The sequence below is a fragment of the Bos indicus genome, chromosome 10 (assembly GCF_029378745.1).
Source record: "Bos indicus isolate NIAB-ARS_2022 breed Sahiwal x Tharparkar chromosome 10, NIAB-ARS_B.indTharparkar_mat_pri_1.0, whole genome shotgun sequence".
Lineage (NCBI taxonomy): Eukaryota > Metazoa > Chordata > Mammalia > Artiodactyla > Bovidae > Bos > Bos indicus.
The window spans coordinates 73,686,607-73,706,991 of NC_091769.1; the positions used below are offsets into that span (position 1 = coordinate 73,686,607).

Genomic DNA, 20,385 nt, shown 5'->3' on the forward strand with positions numbered 1-20,385 from the left:
CTAATAATTCCTCTCAGATATATATACTCCACACTCCTGCAACATATAAGTAGAAATCCATATTAAACCAACAAAAATAAGGGGTACCCAGTGAAACTGTATTTAAGATGAACAATGAATAATTCTTTTAGTTGGCCTCAAATTCAAATTTAATTTGGTCTCGTGTATTTTATCTGGCAATCCTACAAATAAGACAGGAAAAAGTGTTCATAAAACATGGTTTATAACAGCAATATCTGGAACCCACCTAAATTTTCATTGAGGAAATAATAAACTATATTCACACAGTGGAATATTAGGAAATAATGAAAATAAATGAATTACAGCTATGAGAAATAATATAAATGAATCTCAGAAACACTATTAAAAAGCAATTCAAAGACTATGTATTAGAAATTGCAACACCATTATAAAGTTCAAAATCAACCACAAGTAAACAATATATTGTTTAGAGATCTGAACACATGATAAAATATTTACAAGAGAATGAGAAACAAAATAAGGTAGTTGTTATTAAAGTAATGGCAGAGGCAGGAGAATAGAGGAGGAAAGGTGTTGGTCACGTTCCAGTTCCTATACATGTAGAAGGTACACAGGTATTCATATACCTGCTGTGCGTCTTATTCAGACATGTTACATAAGTTTTTCTATAATGTGTATTACATACCTTTTTTAAAAAAAAGATGAATGATAAGGAAAGTTACAGAGAGCCCTTATACTTTTAGGATAACTCTCCAAAAGCATAAGAATAGCATGACTTGTAATCACAGAAATAGTGAAAGATACAAAATATTACTTGATAGCCAGTTCCTGAGAGATGCTAGAAGGTGGAATGTACAAAGAAGACAGATTCAGCCATGGTGCTGGAGAAGACTCTAGAGAGTCCCTTGGACACCAAGGAGATCAAACCAGTTAATCCTAAAAGAAATAAACTCTTGAATACTCATTGGAAGGCCTGATGCTGAAGCTGAAGCTCCAATACTTTGGCCACCAGACTCCCAACAGCTGACTCATTGGAAAAGATCCTGATGCTGGAAAAGATGGAGGAGAAGCGGGGAAGTGGGGGGCGGGCCGACAGAGGATGAGATGGTTGGATGGCATCACCAACTCAATGGACATGAGCTTCAGCAAACTCTGGGAGATAATAAAGGACAGGGAAACCTGGCAGTAATGCAGTCCACGGGGTCAAAAAAAAAAAAAAAAAGACACGACTTAGCGACAGAACACAACAAAATCAGATACAGTACTTTTTGCTAAGTAATGTGCTAGACTGTGGTGGTGGTGGTGGTGGTAGTGGGTATATTTACAAGAGCTTCTCAAGAGTGAAGGGTGTTAAGGCTACAACCAGAGAGCCACACATTAAGCACGGGTATTATAGCCTACAAGAGAGTAAGTCCAGTTTGCGTGGGTTTGTGCTCAGTCACTTCAGTCATGTCTGACTCTGCGACCCTATGGATTATAGCCCGCCAGGCTCCTCAGTCCATGGGCTTCTCCAGGCAAGAATACTGGAGTGGGTTGCCATGCCCGCCTCTGAAGTCCAGTCTACTTCTCAGTAAACCCTCTTTGGATCCTATTTCTACGTGGCAGTGGTTGAGGTTGGGAGATGTTCCTTTTTAGGTGTAAAAGTTGACTTCTCACCCTAGGATCACTTTATTTATTTATTTTTTGCAAGAGTCTGCACTGCGCTTAGTCACTCAGTCGTGTCCGACTCTTGCGACCCCCATAGACTGCAGCCTGTCAGGCTCTTCTGTCCATGGGATTCTTCAGGCAAGAATACCGGAGTGGGTTGCGATTTCCTTCTCCCCTAGGATCACTTTAAAGGGGAGAGATGGTAAGTGTAATAATGATTGGTAGAAAGTATAATACAGACCTAAATTCCTTCTTTGGCTCACAGGTCCCCTGAGAAGTAAACTTATTTACTGAAATTAATCACGCCCACGTTACTTCCCCAAGAGATCTGAGGTCCTGAGGCAAACGGTTACGCAGGCGCAGAACACACCGCGAAAGCTTGGGTAGATCCGGCTGGAGGTGGAGTTGAAACGGCCGGAAACGCGTCACGGAGGGCGTGTGCGTCAGGTCGTAGGAGGTGGGGCTCAGAGCCTCGTTTCCTCGGCTACCACCGGCAGCTACCCTGAGCCTGGCGTGCTTGCTTTGCAGACATGGGGACTCCTTCAGGTTTGAAGGACGACTGCGAGGCACTGCTCAGCCGCTTCCAGGAGATGGATAGCGTGCGCTTCGAGGACTTCGCTGAGCTCTGGAGAAGTATGAAGTTCGGAACCATCTTCTGGTGGGTGTTTCTTATCCCGCCTATCTCTGTGCTCAGGGGCGGTGTAACAAGTTTCTTTCTTCCCTTTCTCTTTGCGGCACCTGGGAAGGGCTGAGGAAAGTGGCAGTCTGAACACTGCCTTCGTCTCTTCTGGGCCGTCATCTATGCTTGGCTACGCGTTTTCCCTGGCCGATTTCGTTGGCTTGGGTTTCATCCATCCATTTTGGGGCCTCCTCCCAGATAACGTATACCTCTACCTGGCCGCCCTTCTGAACTCTTCTACCTCCACTACCCTGATCGAGATCACCGTCGCGTGCCCTCCCTCTAGTCTTGTTTTCTTAGAACTCCATGTTTGAAAACAAACACACAAGCAAAGACAAAACCCTGCATGATTGAATTCATTTTTCATACAACCGCTGAACTTGTAAAGTGCAGATTTGATCATGTCACGGCCTACCATACCACCCTTAAGGGTTTCCGTTGCCTCTGAGTACAGCTCAAATTCCCTAACAAGGTTGGCAACACCCTTCGTGGCTGGCCTTTGCCCAGCGTTGCAGCTTTATTTACCAGCCCACTCCATGGCTCTCTACATGCGTTTCCTCAGTCTGGACCTTTACCCCAACTGCCTTTGCCTGGCTACCTTATTCTTCATTCAGGGTTAAGCTCTTGTGACAGTTCCTCAGGGAAAGATTCCTTAGCCCTTCTGGACTAAATAAAGTGTTCATGCTCTTTTTCTTGTAGCACTTTGTGCTTATTTTATCTCTTGACTTAATCACATTTTAACTGTGTAGTTCAGAAGGCAGTATAGTGTAGTGGTGAGAAGCATGGATTATGGAGCCCCACTCCCTGATTGTGGTCAGAGTCCTCTACTGACTGTGGTAATAACTGCACTCTTAAGTGCTCAAGAAATATTCCGTATTATTATTTTAAAATTTCTTTCCACTAGACTTAGCTCTGTGAGGACAATGACTGGATGGATCTAGTATCCCATTAGAATACTTAAAATATTTAAAAGGCTAAATTAATAAAATGAATGAGTCTTTGTGACTATAACTCTTATGTTCTGCTGAATAAAATGTGAACATTCTCTTTTTTTCTCCTTGTTGCTGTAAAATAACTACCTGTGTAGTTTGTCCATTGAAGGGGATGGAGAATGGAGAACCGTTTGTTGTACAATTAATGAAAGGAGAGGAACTCTTTTTTTTTTTTTTTTTACTGGTACTAAATGTAATGCATTTATAGCTGTATGTAATCCAAAGAACAACTCTGAGATCAGTAATTATCCTTGTTTTATAGATGAGGAAATAGAGATTTTAAAAGGTTAAGTAATTTTTCCATGATCACACAACTGGTAGGTGGTACAGCAGGTATTGAAACCAGTTTGTCTGACTGTTTCTGAAACCCATGATCTTTTTCACTGTAGCCCTCTTGGGAAAAGTGGTGGTTTAGAAAAATTTTGCTATGGTTGCCCCAACTTCTAATTTAATGAAGAAGAAACTAAAATGAGAAAACAAGTAGAGATTATTTAAGGAGTGGTGGATTTTCTTTAGAAATTGCTTTGGTTGCCAGTACTGTAATAGGTAGTTTTCATTCTTGTTCAGTTCAGTCGCTCAGTTGTGTCCGACTCTTCGCGACCTCATGAATCGCAGCACGCCAGGCCTCCCTGTCCATCACCAACTCCCGGAGTTCACTCAGACCTCACGTCCATCGAGTCAGTGATGCCATCCGGCCATCTCATCCTCTGTTGTCCCCTTCTCCTCCTGCCCCCAATCCCTCCCAGCATCACAGTCTTTTCCAATGAGTCAACTCTTCGCATGAGGTGGCCAAAGTACTGGAGTTTCAGCTTCAGCATCATTCCTTCCAAAGAAATCCCAGGGCTGATCTCCTTCAGAATGGACTGGTTGGATCTCCTTGCAGTCCAAGGGACTTTCAAGAGTCTTTTCCAACACCACAGTTCAAAAGCATCAATTCTAAAGTGCTCAGCCTTCTTCACAGTCCAACTCTCACATCCATAGATGACCACAGGAAAAACCATAGCCTTGACTAGATGGACCTTTGTTGACAAAGTAATGTCTCTGCTTTTGAATATGCTATCTAGGTTGGTCATAACTTCCCTTCCAAGGAGTAAGTGTCTTATGGCCACAGTCACCATCTGCAGTGATTTTGGAGCCCCCAAAAATAAAGTCTGACACTGTTTCCACTGTTTCCCCATCTATTTCCCATGAAGTGATGGGACTGGAGGCCATGATCTTTGTTTTCTGAATGTTGAGCTTTAAGCCAGCTTTTTCACTCTCCACTTTCACTTTCATCAAGAGGCTTTTTAGTTCCTCTTCACTTTCTGCCATAAGGGTGGTGTCATCTGCATATCTGAGGTTATTGATATTTCTCCCAGCAATCTTGATTCCAGCTTGTGCTTCTTCCAGTCCAATGTTTCTCATGATGTTCTCTGCATATAAGTTAAATAAGCAGGGTGATAATATACAGCCTTGACGTACTACTTTTCCGATTTGGAACCAGTCTGTTGTTCCATGTCCAGTTCTAACTGTTGCTTCCTGACCTGCATACATGTTTCTCAAGAGGCAGATCAGGTGGTCTGGTATTCCCATCTCTTTCAGAATTTTCCACAGTTTATTGTGATCCACACGGTCAAAGGCTTTGGCATAGTCAATAAAGCAGAAATAGATGTTTTTCTGGAACTCTCTTGCTTTTTCCATGATCCAGCGGATGTTGGCAATTTGATCTCTGGTTCCTCTGCCTTTTCGAAAACCAGCTTGAACATCAGGAAGTTCACGGTTCACGTATTGCTGAAGCCTGGCTTGGAGAATTTTGAGCATCACTTTACTAGCGTGTGAGATGAGTGCAATTGTGCGGTAGTTTGAGCATTCTTTGGCATTGCCTTTCTTTGGGATTGGAATGAAAACTGACCTTTTCCAGATCTGTGGCCACTGCTGAGTTTTCCAAATTTGCTGGCATATTGAGTGCAGCACTTTCACAGCATCATCTTTCAGGATTTGAAATAGCTCCACTGGAATTCCATCACCTCCACTAGCTTTGTTCGTAGAGATGCTTTCTAAGGCCCACTTGACTTCACATTCCAGGATGTCTGGCTCTAGGTCAGTGATCACACCATGATGATTATCTGGGTCATGAAGATCTTTTTTGTAGTATATTCATTACTTAGAGAGCCCAGGCTTTGGAATATAGTGGAGTCTCCTTTGTTATCCTGCTGTTTACATTGGTGAACTTTTTCCCTGCAGAATTGGGAGGAGGAGGAGGGTTACATTTTGCTGTGGTTCTCCAACTTTTTCACCCAAATGTCTCCAGAACAGATTAGGACCCCCTGAGGCTACTGGGGGAAAACTCTATTATATATTAATATGCACATATATTTTTTAATTGAAGTATAGTTGAGTTGAATTGATGCCTTTGAACTGTGGTATTGGAGAAGACTTGAGAGTCCCTTGGACTGCAAGGTGGTTCAACCAGTCCATCCTAAAGGAAATCAGTCCTGAATGTTCATTGGAAGGACTGATGCTGAAGCTGAAACTCCAATACTTTGGCCACCTGATGCAAAGAACTGACTAATTGGGAAAGACCCTGATGCTGGGAAAGATTGAAGGCAGGAAGAGAAGGGGACAACAGAGGATGAGATGGTTGAGTGGCATCACCAACTCGATGGACATGAGCTTGAGCAAGCTCTGGGAGTTGGTGATGGACAGGGAAGCCTGACGTGCTGCAGTCCATGGGGTCACAAGAATCGGACATGACTGAGTGACTGAACTGACTGACTGATAGTTGAGTTACAGCATTTGCAGTGTAGTGATTCCACAGTCAAATGCATTACAAGTGATCAACCAGAAGTTCAGTGACCATCTGGCACTATACAAAATTATTGAAGTATTATTTTTATTGGCTTTATTCCTTATGCTGTATATTATATCCAGTGACTTACTTGTTTTATAACTGGAAGTTTGTATCTTTTAATCCCCTTCACCTATTTTGCCCATCCATCTATCCTCTTCCCCTCTGACATCCATCACCCTGCTCTCTGTTTATATGTTTCAGTTTTGTTTCTTGGTTTTTTAGATTCCACACATAAGTGAGATTATGCAGAACTTATCTTTGTCTGACTTATTTCACTTAGCATAATACCCTTTAGTTCAATTTATTTTGTCAAAATGCTCCTGATCTTTGTATTTTATTCTGTAACATTACCATGGTTATTTTAATATATTACATATTTAAAATTCTTAAACCAGTAGTTAGTTGTAACCCTGGTCCTTTTGCTCCCAATTCAGCAGTAAAGTTGATGCTTTTGGAAGATGTGTCAAGAGTATCTAGGGCCTCACTGTAAGAAACACAGCAGAAAATTAGGTCTTTATCCTTGAATCATGAAAGGATCAGGTGTGGAATGCCTGTCCACTTTCTAGCAGCTGCTATTTAAACAAGTGTAAATCTCTTCTGTTATTTTTTTTCACAGTCATAATATAGGTTCTTTCTGTTTTCTAGTGGTAGAATGAGAAATTTAGAAAAGAACACGTTTACAAAAGAAGCTTTGACTTTGGCTTGGCGATACTTTTTACCTCCATATACCTTCCAGATCAGAGTTGGTGCTTTGTATCTGCTATATGGATTATATAACATGCAACTGTGTCAACCAAAACAAAAGGTAATATTTGTGAATTGTTTTCCTCCAGCTGAAATATGAAACAGGTGCAGTATTTTCATAGCCAACTGATTTTAAAGAGAAATACCAGTGTTTCAAAATTATAATACATTTGTGAAAAAAGATTTGCATTTATTAACAATTTTTTTATTCCTCTTGTTTGTAGATTAGAGTTGCCCTGAAGGATTGGGATGAAATTTTAAAATTTCAGCAAGATTTGATAAATGCACAACATTTTGATGCAGCTTATATTTTTAGGAAGCTACGACTAGACAGAGCATTTCACTTTACAGCAATGCCTAAATTGGTATGTTATCTGAAAGAGATTGGTTTTCAAAATGAGAAATTCTGTTTCATTGTCCGTAAAGTTCCTCAGTCTCCAGAAAGTGGAAAGAGTATTATATAATTTCCAATACTTGAGAAAAGGCTTCTTGGACTTCCCTGGTGGTCCAGTGGTTAAGACTCTGTGCTTCCAATTCAGGGGCCATGTGTTCAATCCCAGGTCTTGGTCAGGGAACTAAGATCTCGACATGCTATGTGGTATGGCCAAAAAAAAGAAAAGAAAAAAGATTTCTTAAAGTAGGAAAAAAATATTGGGAATTCCCTGGTGATCCAGTGGTTAGGACTCCTATCACTGCTGAGAGCCTGGGTTCATTCCCTGGTCAGGAAACTAAGATCCTACAAGCTGTGTATCATGGCCAAAAAAAGAAAAGAGGAAAAAATGCCTTCTGCTTACTTTTTTTTGAAAGCAAAATTCAGTCTCTCCTAATAATGCAGTGTTTCTGAATGTTGTCCATTAAGTAGATGGTTAGAAGAAGAAGTTAGTTGGGTATCTGCTTTGCTTATGCCTGTATTCAGACATCAAAGAGGCTACTGAAAGAGAACTAAGGGATTTTAATTCCAGTTAGAGAAAAGTTGAAACTTCCTTTAATATATATTTCTTCAGTCTTGTGACACTTTCAGATGCTAGACTGAAAGAGCATTTTAATCAAAAGATTCTAGTTCTGTCAGTTGGCAAATCATGTAACTTCTCTGAATTTGTAAGCATGTGGCCTGGCATCTTAAGGGTTATTTCAAAAGTTGTTTAACAGTCTTTGAAAAATATTTTCTCCAGAGTAAGTATGTACTTACTAAATATATACTTATTTAGTAAGTACATACTTAGAGCTGGGGTTTTTTTTTTGGTTCATATTTACTTATAGATGATTTTTATTATTGGCTTACTTACTTATTTCAGTATTTAAAATATATCTTTTAAAACATCTATTTTAAAAGACATTATTATTTAGCTGTCATACAGAATGAAGAAAAAAATGCAACGAGCTGAAATTACTGAAGAATTTAAGGACCCAAATGATCGTGTATTGAAACTTATCACTTCTGATGTATTAGAGGTAAATTTGCTTTTATGTTCTTAAAATTTTTTAAAAACTGTTTTGTTGTTAACTATATATTGAGTTTATACCTTCATCTACTGGATACTGAAAATTTTTCTAATCATAGAATGCTGTTACCTTCTCTCAAGTGTCAGGAATACTATACCCTAAATATATCAAAATTTCTGGAATAAATTTTGAAAGAGTGAGAAATAGATGTAAAAGACTGGACTTGGACTAGGGATATTGGGATTCAAATACTGAAACTACCATTTGTATTTGACTTTAGATATATTATGAAACAAGAATTTAGTGACTTTATTTTTTTTTAACAATGTATGTTCATTTCCTAAGTTCCTTTTTACAACGCTTGAGTAAAAGCCCACTATTATAAAACAAGAATTTAGTGACTTTATTTTTTTAAAACAATATATATGTTTTAACATGAATATATATATGTTTTAACATGAATATATATGTTCATTTCCTAAATTCCTTTTTAACAATGCTTGAGTAAAAACCCACTATTGAAAAGTTTATTTTGATAAAACAAAAATTTGAAGTCAAGAATAATGGATAAGAGTTAGAGTCTTAAAAAAACAGCTTTTCAATCTAATGTATTTCAGTATTTTGAGATGTGCAGTATTCAGGAAAATCTTTTGCATTGATAAATAGTTACAGAGAGTTTTACCTGAGTGGGAAAGTTGCCCCGAGGTTAAAACAAAACCCCACTAAAGGGTTGCAGCCTTCTAATTAGTGATCCGTTCCTTATTTTTAAAGAATAGATTCCTATGTACATAGAAAATGTGTGGAGTTAGTGTGAGCAGGTGGGGGCCTTGTTGTGTTTTTTCATTCCTTTGAGCCTTAGTTTCCTCCTCTTTAATATTATGATTGCAACCCTTATTTCATCCACTTGTAAGAGTTGAGACTAGATTATTCCTGAAGAGTGCTGAGTGTGGCCTATGGCACATAGTAGATGCTTAGTAAATATTACTACTTCCCCCCTCATCCCTGTTCAGTCTTTTCCTACATAAGGAGTGGAAAGGGGATCAGATCTGTGATTTGCTCAACTGTTTCTCTGTGTCCTAGATGCCACCATGTGCTCATAGCTTCAGCTGTCAGGTTGATTGATTTTTCAAAGCACTCTGGGTCTGCTCTGTATACCGACTTCAGTTTTGAGCAAGAATTGTTAATCAGGGGTCCATGAATAGTCTTGAGAAGGTCCATGGATCCTTTTCCCCCTCTAAATTGTATATAAATTTTTCATATGTATGGACACTTGGTGAGGATGAGGTAGTCTATCCTCAGATTGACAAAGGTGTTCATCTACCCAGAATGTTAAGAATTACACAGAAGGAAATTATTTACTAAGTATCTAAAGACTGGACTGTGGTGTAGTGCAGGAGCTATACAAGATGTTTTCTGTATATTATCAATATTTTACTCCTCAATGACATCCCTGCAAAACAGGTGCTTTAAACAAATTTTATTTAATTTTTTTCTTTCTTCTTTTTTTTTTTTTTACAGAAGATGTTTTATCCCTGGTTAAAAGCTAAGGAAACTGAGGCATGGAGACATTAAGTTAGGAAGCAGTGGAGCTAAGGTTCTGTAGCATTGCCTGTTGGACAGCAAAGACCTTGTCTGAGCTGGGACTGGGGTTGGAAAGGTATCCTTTGCAGATGTCTAGTGAAGTATGACAAGAATTAAGATCTTTGCAGCAGCAGCAGTGAAGTATGACAAGAATTAAGATCTTTGCCCTCTAGCAGCTGAGCAGGAAAGAAGTGGGAGAAGGTCATGTATAAAAATAAAGATAGGAAAAAAACTTTGCATAATAGAGGGAATTTGTGTTTTATCTTTTGGGGAGAGGGGAATCATTTAAAAGTTTTAGGGATTGGAGAAAATTAGAGTATATATTTAGGTTTGGGGTAAGGAGCCATTAGAAAGAGATTTTGTGTAGAAAAGAAGCTATGAGGTCCCTTCTGTGGAGGAGGTGGTGGGTCAGTGACCAAGAGCCCGGTGGAGAGATTCCTTTGGGCTGGAGAAGGTACTTTTTCCTTGGAAACCTGAGGGAAGGAAGTGGAAATGGACTCATAACTGTGAAGAAGAGAAGCAGAAAGCAAACAGACCCAATAGCCTTAACTTTAAGAGGGGGCTTCCTGCTGGAACAGAGAATTGAGAAAGTTTGGAGTACCATGAAGAATGAAAGATTTGGGGAGACCAGAAAGGATTTGCCAAGAAGTACTGGTGTGAATTATAAAGAGAGAGGCAGAGGTTGTTTTTGAACAGCAAGACGTTGTTCTTATTAGTATTCTCTTAATGAAAAAAAGATGATTTGAACCCAGTTGGTTGTAATTTTTGATTGTTGACTAATTTGGTGATAGAGCCTTAATTTTTTTCAATATGCCTTCTTAAACTTTTTTTTTTTTTATTCATTTGAAGCTCTTTAATTAAAGGTTCCTCTGTTATATAATTGTATATGTGAGCAAGCAGATAATGGGAAGTTTTAGAGAACAGAGCTGGGGTGATGCATAAAGCCATATTCTTTTGTGCTTGGAGAGGAGGGTCAGAAGGACCCTTTTCATGGAAGCCTTTAGGAATGGAGAAGACTGTGACGCCATCCTGACTTTATCTAGCATTTTTGGCTTGCCACAGATTTGCTTTGAAGGCCTTTTCCTTCTGTGCTTATGTTGGCTCTATTTTTCCTGTTCTGCATAGTCTATTACCCATTTTCACTGATAATCCCTAAATTGAATACTTTTCTATTTTCTTTCTCCTCCTGCGAATGCTCTTAAGTCTTCATGTCAGCGTATTTGAATTCTGATTATGATTCTCAGTTATCTGATTAAGGAGGTTTAATAAAACTAGAGAATAGAATATTGAATCAAAATAGCTGATTTTTTAAAAAATTCAGGCATAATACATAATATTGTGTTTCAGGTATATAACATAATGATTCAATATTTATATATATGGTCAATCACCACAGTAAGTTTAGTTAACATCCATCACCATACATGATTACAGTTTTTTAAAGCATCTGATTAATTCCAACTCTGTTACTTAAATATGCCCTTTAGCAAGTCATTCCACTTTTGAATCTATTTTCTTCATTTATAAAATTATAATAATGGCATTACATGTTGCGTATTCACTGTGTGCCAGGAACTATGCTGAAGGTTTTTTGTATGTTTTTTCACTAATTATAATAGTCCTGCAGAGGAGGTAGTGTTTTCCCAGTTTTAAAAGCAAGGAAACTGAGGCTTAGAGAAATTAAGTAATTTACATAGCATAAGGTACAGACACTGGATTTGAATGTCCAAATGTATAAAGCTCCAAAGCCCTACACTACCTTTTATTTCTTCATCCTTTGATTTTTGTATAGTGTTTTACATTTACAGACTACTTGCACTTGTATAAGCTCACTTTATATATCTACATTGTGTTTGTCCAAACGTGGAACATGATTGCGACTGAGGGATTTGTTCAAGGTCACAATCTAGCAAGTGACAGGTCTCAGGCCCCAAGCTAGTTGTCTTTGTCCTGTATTGTAGTGCATGCAAAATAATGGGAATACAGCACAGTGTACCATGTAAAATGTTAGGGGCTGCCCATGTCAGCACACTGTTCCTCATTGAAGATCCCGCATATGTAAGCACTCAGCACTCCTCAGCATTTTTGCATTCCTTGAACAGATGTTGATCAAGTCCATAAAAATCTCCTAGAAATGCATTGACTAGCCTATCTTGGGAGTGACTCAGAGGACGTGGTAACAATCGGTGAGGGATGGTTCTCTGCTGGTCTTGGAGCCGAGTGTCAGTGCTGGTTTTATGTGAGTTTTAAGTCTGCCTGCCATAGGCTGTCTCTCTGTTTACCCTGTAGACCTGCCCATTTGTCTGGAGGTTTCTTGAGTAGGAAGGTCTAACTAATAACTATGCCTCAAATGGTGTCATAAGTCACTATTTCATTTAATCTTGAATCTTATCACTTAAGTAATGAAGAAACTTATGGAGATAGACACAAGAGCTTTGAGATTTCTGAAATCACATCTCTGTGGAGGATTGGGTGAGAGTCATGAGATACGAATTCCCAGCTGAATATAAAGAATTGTGTAAATATCCTTTATGTGACAATATGAAATAAAAATATGATCTTAATTATTAGGGGTAATATTTAAAGATATGCTGTACTACAAATAAGTTTTGTTACATCCAGGAACGCAGTCCTATATTAATTAGACTTTCCGCATCATCTCTCCATATATTGTATATTAATTAATGTTCATTAATTATAATGATTCCATATTTCTGGAAAGCAGACTTTTCATTAATAATGTACTGGTTTGCATAGTTATATTATTTTTAATATACAGTAATAAGTTATTCCTTCTCAACTCTGTCACTTTGGAAGGTGATTTGATTTTATTTGTTTTGGTGCATTTCTCCTCAAAAACTGAATTAAAGGACTCATCTTTTCACTTATAGGAAATGATGAATGTTCATGACCATTATCAGAGAATGAAACATGTAATTTCAGCTGACAAATCCAATCCGGAAAAATCCCTCGACTTGATAAAAGATGATTTTTTTGACAATATCAAGAACATAGTTTTGGAGCATCAGCAGTGGCACAAAGACAGAAAGGTTTGTAGCTGTCTGATACGTCACCTTTGCATTTGCATCGTACATGACTGGCTGGACATGGGTGAGGGTGTTGAGAGGCAGCCTTGTTTAGTGGCTACCTCCTGTGAAATAAAGATCTGCAGGGCTTAATTTCCTTAGTTTTAGCTTTACCAGTTATTAGCTAGGTGATGTTATTTAATGTTTTATGTGTAATAATAATATATAATTGCAACTATATAATATATAGTTTAATATCCATTTAATATATATGTATACATTATGTAGTATACATAATTATAGGGAAATAAATAATCTTGGTGTACCATGGATTTAGTACAATCTTTATAATTTAGCATTCTCTGGAGATTGCACACAGACCATCTTTAATCCAAATCCTACACATAACTTTTTTTTTTCTTTACATAGCATTGTTCCTAATGTTTTAAAAACTTGAATTAATTACCAACATTTAAGTATTTGTGGTCTTAAGATTCCAGACATCTGACTTCTCTTAAAGGTGAGAGGTTTGGTTATACCGGTCCTGCTTTGCTGCATGGCAGCGGACAGCTAGACTTCAGGGTGGCTTCTCCCATTGTGACAGAGCGCATGCTCTCTGTTTACCAGTGCTCTACCTGCCTTGGTTTAACTGTTTACAAATCTCATCAATGCATATCTTCCATTTAGTTTTCTGACCCAAATGCTGATGCTAGAGCTGCCCATATTCCATGTTAGTCTTTGCAGCTAAAGAAACTTTACCTCTGAAGGCCAGCCTTGCTAAATTTCCCTTTGAAACCACTTCTCCATCTAATTTTACTAAATACTTCTAGGAAAAGGATAAAAGAAAAAAACAAGTAATTTCTTATTACTTACTGTGTGTTTAATAATGTGTTAATGTTTTCACGAATGCTAGAAAGGCATTTTTACGTGTTATCTTTCATCATTATGTGTTATATATCAGATTTGTTGCTACTTTTGGCTTATATAAAGGATAATGGCTCAAAACTCAATTTTATAAAAGATGAACAAGGAAAGTGATGAGATAACAGCCTTGGGAAGAAGGAAATAATTTGCTTCCTCTATGGACATTTATTTTAATGTTTGACTACTTTGAGTGCTACAAATGGGTTGCACAGATGACCTGGGCACTTACGTAAACATCTTTTGTAGCACTCTTTTAATAACTCATTTTAATGATCATGACTAAGACCTTTGAAAACCTGAAGGAAAGGAGAATAAACCAATTCTCTCGCCACCACATAAATCTGCATATTATCTTTCATTAGTTAGGATTAATTTTTATTGATTTTATAATTCTAATGAAACCTAACCATGATCTTAATATCTGGTGGTGAGCCATGCTTCAGTACTTGTGAAATACTCTTTTAGTTTTTCAGTAATTAAGTAAATGATTTCCATTGTTCTGAAAATAATTTTCAGTTAATTTTTAGTTGGTTTGAATTGTAAATATGTAAATATAACTTACTTTATCTTTTAGAAACCACCCTTAAAACTGAAAGTTAAAGGAGGAGAAGAAAAGAGTGAGAGAAATTCACAACAATCAGAGGTCAGAAAAATTCATTATATGATTGCTTATGAGGCAGAGGTTTGGTTAGCTCCTTTTCATTTTATGTGTGGCTGTGATTCTGTGTATTAACCATAACATCCTGTGGTCAATATTATAATATTAATACATACTTTAGAAAATTCTGTAACATGGGTTCTGTGAAGAGCTAGTCTGTTCTTTCCTGGAAATCTTGTGAAAGACCACATCAGGTATAGACTGGGCATGAGAATGTTCACCGTTTTCAGTGGGAAAGGGGACGGATGGTGGTGGAAGGTGCCCTCAGTCCTTACAGGGGCAGAGGAAGACTGCTGTAATGCTATGTCTTTTCTCCCTGCTTGTCAGTCTTTCGCGTAGTCTGCAGCTTAAGCTACTATTCACTGCTTTCTGCCTTCAAGGTTTTCATCCATCGTAGTGAATGAGGCAAAGAGCCATCTTTGGGCATAGGCAGATGAAGAGGGAGTGGCATAGTCACCAGGGCTCACGGCTTTCTTTCTTATCCTTTTTAAATCTTGAATGAAAACAGTCAGTAGCCATGGGGTTGTTATCATGGCCCCTGTTAGAAAGTAATGCCATGTCTATGTGTCTTTACTTAATATGTGTCCAATAAATGTTAGTTTCTTTTACCCTAACCTTCTGTCTTGAATCTTATTTCTGGTAAAAAAAATACTTAATTATTCGTAATTTTACTTAATGTTTGTGTGTTTTAACTTTTTCCCCTTCCGGTTTGTTTTTACTTCCAGAGATGTGAAAGGGCAGAATCATTAGCGAAAATAAAATCAAAGGCCTTTTCAGTTGTTGCTCAGGTACGTTATTTATTTAATAAGGTAATTTAGAAATTTACTTGATGCTCTTTTAATCACATTTTAATTTTTTCATCAGAGTAACACCTCTGCATAATTTAAAAAATCTAATAATACTATGTAGCTTATACAGTTCAGCAGTCCTGCTCCACCACTTCCTGCCCCTGGACTTTTGATCTCAAAAGGCAGCTATCTTCCCCTTTTTCTCCCTTAGTTATTTTGTCCTGGTATTTACCTGGAATTTTGATCCCATTGTTCTTTATTAATAGTCTTCCAGCTTCTAGTATTCCTAATTATGAAAGGTTTTAGAATTTTATCTTTATCCCCAGAGCTCTGGATTTTCATGATAATGTACCTTGGTGTAGGTCTTTTTTTCCACCAGTGCCCTGGGCTCTTATGATTGACGTCCTTTTGATCTGATAGCCTTCCGTTCTGATGGATTTTTCTATAAATGCTTCTCTGATCGAATTCTTTGCTGCAGTTTTGCTTTTTTTATTTTCTGGAACTTTTATTTTCTTCTGCTTTGTTTTTATCTATTTTCAGAGAGCTTTCTTTATCTTCTGAACTATTATAATGGATTTTTTAAATTTCTGCTGACATTTTTTCATTACTAAGATTTTTTTCTTTTCTCTGAATCTGTTATTAATTAAAAAATGGATTTCTTCTCCCCCCCGCCGTGGTTCAATATGTTTATCTATTTGAGGATGTTAATTACAGTTTTTTGATGTTTCTTCCTTTTCCCCCAGAGTTCTTATTTTTGTTTATTCTGTTCTCTATCTTTCATTTTGGTGACTTTTTGCAAACGTTTGAAGATCTTGAGATCATATTTGCTGCTGCTGCTGCTAAGTCGCTTGAGTCGTGTCTGACTCTGTGCGACCCCACAGATGGCAGCCCACCAGGCTCTCCCGTCCCTGGGATTCTCCAGGCAAGAGCACTGGAGTGGGTTGCCATTTCCTTCTCCAATGCGTGAAAGTGAAAAGTGAAAGGGAAGTCGCTCAGTCGTGTCCGAGATACCTTGGTAGCTCAGTCAGTAAAGAAACTGCCTGCAGGTGCAGGAGACCTGGGTCCAATCCCTGGGTCAGGAAGATCCCCTGGAGAAGGAAATGGCAACCCACTCCAGTATTCTTGCCTGGAAAGCCCCATGGACAGAGGAGCCTGGTGGGTTACAGTCCATGGGGTTGTATGAGTCAGACACAACTTAGTGCCTAAACCACCACCTAGAGATACAGCCTTTTAGTCTCCATGTTTTTCTTAGATCTAGCCATTTTTATCAGAGAGCAAGCTGGGGGAGGAAAGTAGTAAATAAGCCCAGCTGGCAGTGTTTTGGGTGCCTACAGAGAATCCACTGACAAGCTCACCATTCATTCCTTCCAGAGACTTCATTCAACACCCCTGCTTCCAGTAAGAGGCTTTACCCCTTCCTTAGCTTTTCTAGTGCTGTCAAAAGCCTTCAGATGCTCTGGCTTAGCCTCTCCAGAGAGCTCACCTGTTTTGTACAGGAAGAGGTCAGTTGTTCAGCTTTGAGGCTGGAAAATGGGATACTATTCCTTCTGTAGATTTTTCACATATCTACACATTTTTTAATGACCCCAGTTCCTGATCTACTTGGACCAGCTTTCCTTGTTCACCTTTCTTCATTCTAAGTCAGCCATCACTTTTCTGCCTCCAGAATGTGTTGTTTTGTTTACAGCTATATTGTTTCCTATTATGTCCACTTTGTGAGTTCATTCATTTTTATTCCTCTCCTCCACTTTTAGTGGGGTTTCAGGAAGGAGCACTGATAAACTTATGTGCTTCATCTCATATTTTTTCCTGGGATTTTTTTATGAATCTGAAAGTGTCTTTACTTTGTGGGAAACTACTATAATTCTCTGGTTGTTGAAATAAAAAGGAATAAATGAAAAAACTGGAAGTGACTATAGATTAGTTAAGTGTTATCAATTTGCTTTACTGCAGTTTTGAATGAAAGCATCAGGACAATAAATGAATTATTCCAAATTCTTTTAAACCAGAACTATTTCCATATTGCATAGGCAAGTTGTTGTTTAATTTCTTAAGATATTATGAAATACTTTTAAAATTATTAAATAATTAAATTATAATCCCCATAAATTTTTATAAGAATGTGTCATTGCATGGTTGTGTTTTTTTTTAATTATTGAGGTACAATTAACATGTAATGCAAGGTAGCTTTTAAACTGTTGATAATATATGTACCACATAGATGACATTGACTGAAAACTGTGTTAGTTAGAGCTCTGCTTAAACAAGGGAATTTATTGACTGATGTAACTAAAAAGTCCTAGGACTCTACCTCTATTTCTCATCTCTTATATTGCTTTCACTATCTTCAAGTGCTATTCATGACAACTCCAGCCTTCCCAGCTTTTGGTTCAGTGGAAAGGGAGAATTTTCCTTTCTAATAGTTAAACAGATTTCAAAAATTGAGTTACATCAGCTATGGCAGATCACACGCCCTTCCCCTGGTGGCCTTGGGGATGTGAGGCTTATTTTGACTAGATTGGGACCACATGACCATTTGGAGAGCCAGGCATAAAGTAGTTTCACTTGAAATACGTGGTGCTAACAAAGGAAAATAAAATGTTTTTAGAAGAAAAGGAGAATAGGTTGTTAGCTGGGAAAAATATACTTGTCCTTTTAACCTCCACTTCCAACCATGCATCTACAACCGTTTAACCCAATAAGGAAATTTTAACCCAGTTTGAATAGATGATGATGACAGCTGCAGGGACCTCTTCCTGTTATAAAGATAAACGGGTATATACACCTGTGACAAATACTAAGCAAGCAAGTATCCTGGTAAAGTACTTTATGACAAGTATTTCTGTAAATCTTTCCTCATCTTTGTCTATCTGTTTTGTCATTCCCTAAATGACCTGTTGTTCATTTGGCCAGTCATGTCAAACTCTTTGCAACCACGTGTACTGTAGCACCTCAAGCTTCCCTGTCCCTCACCATCTCCTAGAGTTTGCCCAAGTTCATGTTCATTGCATCGGTGATGCCCTCCAGCCATCTCATCCTCTGATGCCCTCTTCTCCTTCTGCCCTCAATATTTCCCAGCATCAGGGACTTTTCCAGTGAGTCATCTGTTCACATCAGATGACCAAAGGACTGGAGCTTCATCTTCATCATCAGTCCTTCTGGTGAATATTCAGGGTTGATCTCCCTTAAGATTGACTGGTTTGATCTCCTTGCTGTCCAGGGGATTCTCAGGAGTCTTCTCCAGCACCACAGTTCAAAGACATCAATTCTTTGGTGTCCTGCCTTCTTTATGGTCCAGCTCTCACAACCATACATGACCACTGGGAAGACCACAGCCTTGACTGTATGGACCTTTGTTGGCAGAGTAATGTCTCTGCTTTTCAACACACTGTCTAGGTCTGCCATCACTTTCCTGCCAAGAAGCAATCATCTTCTGATTTCGTGGCTGTAGTCACGGTCCGCAATGACTTTGGAACCCAAGAAGAGGGAGTCTGTCACTCCTTCCACTTTTTCCCCTTCTGTTTGCCATGCAGTAATGTTTTGCCATTCCCTAAATGACGTATTGTTGGATTCATTTTGTGATTCATTGTGATTAATTAGATTTCTAACTGTTTAGGCATCGAAGTCAAGAAGGCACCGTCAGGTCAAAGTTGACGTTTCTGATTCTGAATCCGGCCAAGTACAAACCAAAACAACTAGGAAAAGAAAAAACAAAGAAACGTTGAAACCAGCAGGAAAGAAAGTGTCTTCCAGAGACAGAGGTACCTTTTGAGAACCTTAAAAAGGGAGAATGGGTCTTACGTACTGTCTTCCCTCACCATGTTTTCTTGATTAAAAAGCATTAGATACTTGTTTAAGAACCTTGTGAGATTAATATTAGAAATAAATTGTCTTAGATTCTTGGAATCTTACAACTGAAAGGAACCCTAGAAGTCATAAAATTGGTCGTTTCATAGATGATAAAATTTAGGCCCATACAGATTAAATAACTTGTCCAAGTGATATGGTTAGTTATAGAATCAGTTTAGAATTATCCATATTATACTTCATTAGTAATTTTTGTGTGTGAATCAAACTTACATGTAGAATAAGTTATGATAAGTAGCACATTCTATAAACCATATTTTCCACTAGCTGTACTAACTAAGCTGTACCTGCTTTTCTTTTGAAATAGCTTATCTATAAAGTTAACTTTGCTGTTTGTTTTCTAAAAACATGAATTCATGTACTCAAGTAGTTTAATTTTTGAGCACTGCACAAATATATTCACCATACATAAAGCTGGAATCTGATTAGCAGGCTCAAGGGAAAAAAAGTATTAGAAACATACTAAATATTTAGTGCCTGATATAAGAAGCACACAGAAAGCCACTGCAGCAGTATATGAAGATATGTTAATAGCCTTTTCGGAGAAGGCGATGGCAACCCACTCCAGTACTCTTGCCTGGAAAATCCCATGGACGGAGGGGCCTGGTGGGCTGCAGTCCATGGGGTCACTAAGAGTCAGACACGACTGAGCGACTTCACTTTCACTTTTCACTTTCATGCATTGGAGAAGGAAATGGCAACCCACTCCAGTGTTCTTGCCTGGAGAATCCCAGGGACGAGGGAGCCCGGTGGGCTGCCGTCTCTGGGGTCACACAGAGTCGGACACGACTGAAGCGACTTAGCATAATAGCCTTTTAGCGTGTTTTTTTTCCTATATTGAGATAGTAGAGGGAGAATTACAGTTTAGTACCTTTAATATAGTCCAGATATGGTAAGTTCCATCAATTAATGCATGAAGTGCTTTGAGAATTCAGAGGCAGAGATACTACATTTGTTAAGGATAATTAAGAAATACTTCCGAAGGAGAATTTTTTTTTAGTTTTCTTTACAGGACTAGCATGTATTGTGAAGAAAGCTGTTAGGCCAGTCTCATAAGTATTAATGGAAAAATTCTAAGTTACATGTATCAAAATAATCTCAGATACAGAACAGCTTTACTGTGTACATTCATTCTATGATGCAGGGATGGTGCAGTTAGGAATCTATGAATATGATTTGCTGTGTAAATAGGTTAAAGGGGAAAATGTGAATTCATTTTAATAG

At 38.2% G+C, this 20,385-nt stretch overlaps 1 protein-coding gene across 2 annotated transcripts in view; it reads left to right on the forward strand.

Annotated features, from left to right (window-relative positions):
* Window positions 1-2,073: 2,073 nt before the first annotated feature.
* Window positions 2,074-20,385, forward strand: part of SNAPC1 (small nuclear RNA activating complex polypeptide 1) — a 29,628-nt gene continuing 11,316 nt past the window's right edge. The window contains exons 1-8 of one of the 2 annotated variants that reach the window (XM_070797697.1): window positions 2,074-2,287; window positions 6,776-6,935; window positions 7,099-7,239; window positions 8,222-8,326; window positions 12,790-12,948; window positions 14,423-14,491; window positions 15,232-15,294; window positions 18,911-19,055. In XM_070797697.1, the coding sequence (XP_070653798.1) occupies window positions 2,160-2,287; window positions 6,776-6,935; window positions 7,099-7,239; window positions 8,222-8,326; window positions 12,790-12,948; window positions 14,423-14,491; window positions 15,232-15,294; window positions 18,911-19,055 (970 nt within the window). In that variant the 5' untranslated portion in view covers window positions 2,074-2,159. The remainder of the gene's footprint in view (window positions 2,288-6,775; window positions 6,936-7,098; window positions 7,240-8,221; window positions 8,327-12,789; window positions 12,949-14,422; window positions 14,492-15,231; window positions 15,295-18,910; window positions 19,056-20,385) is intronic. The other variant, XM_019969025.2, reaches the window with a different exon arrangement.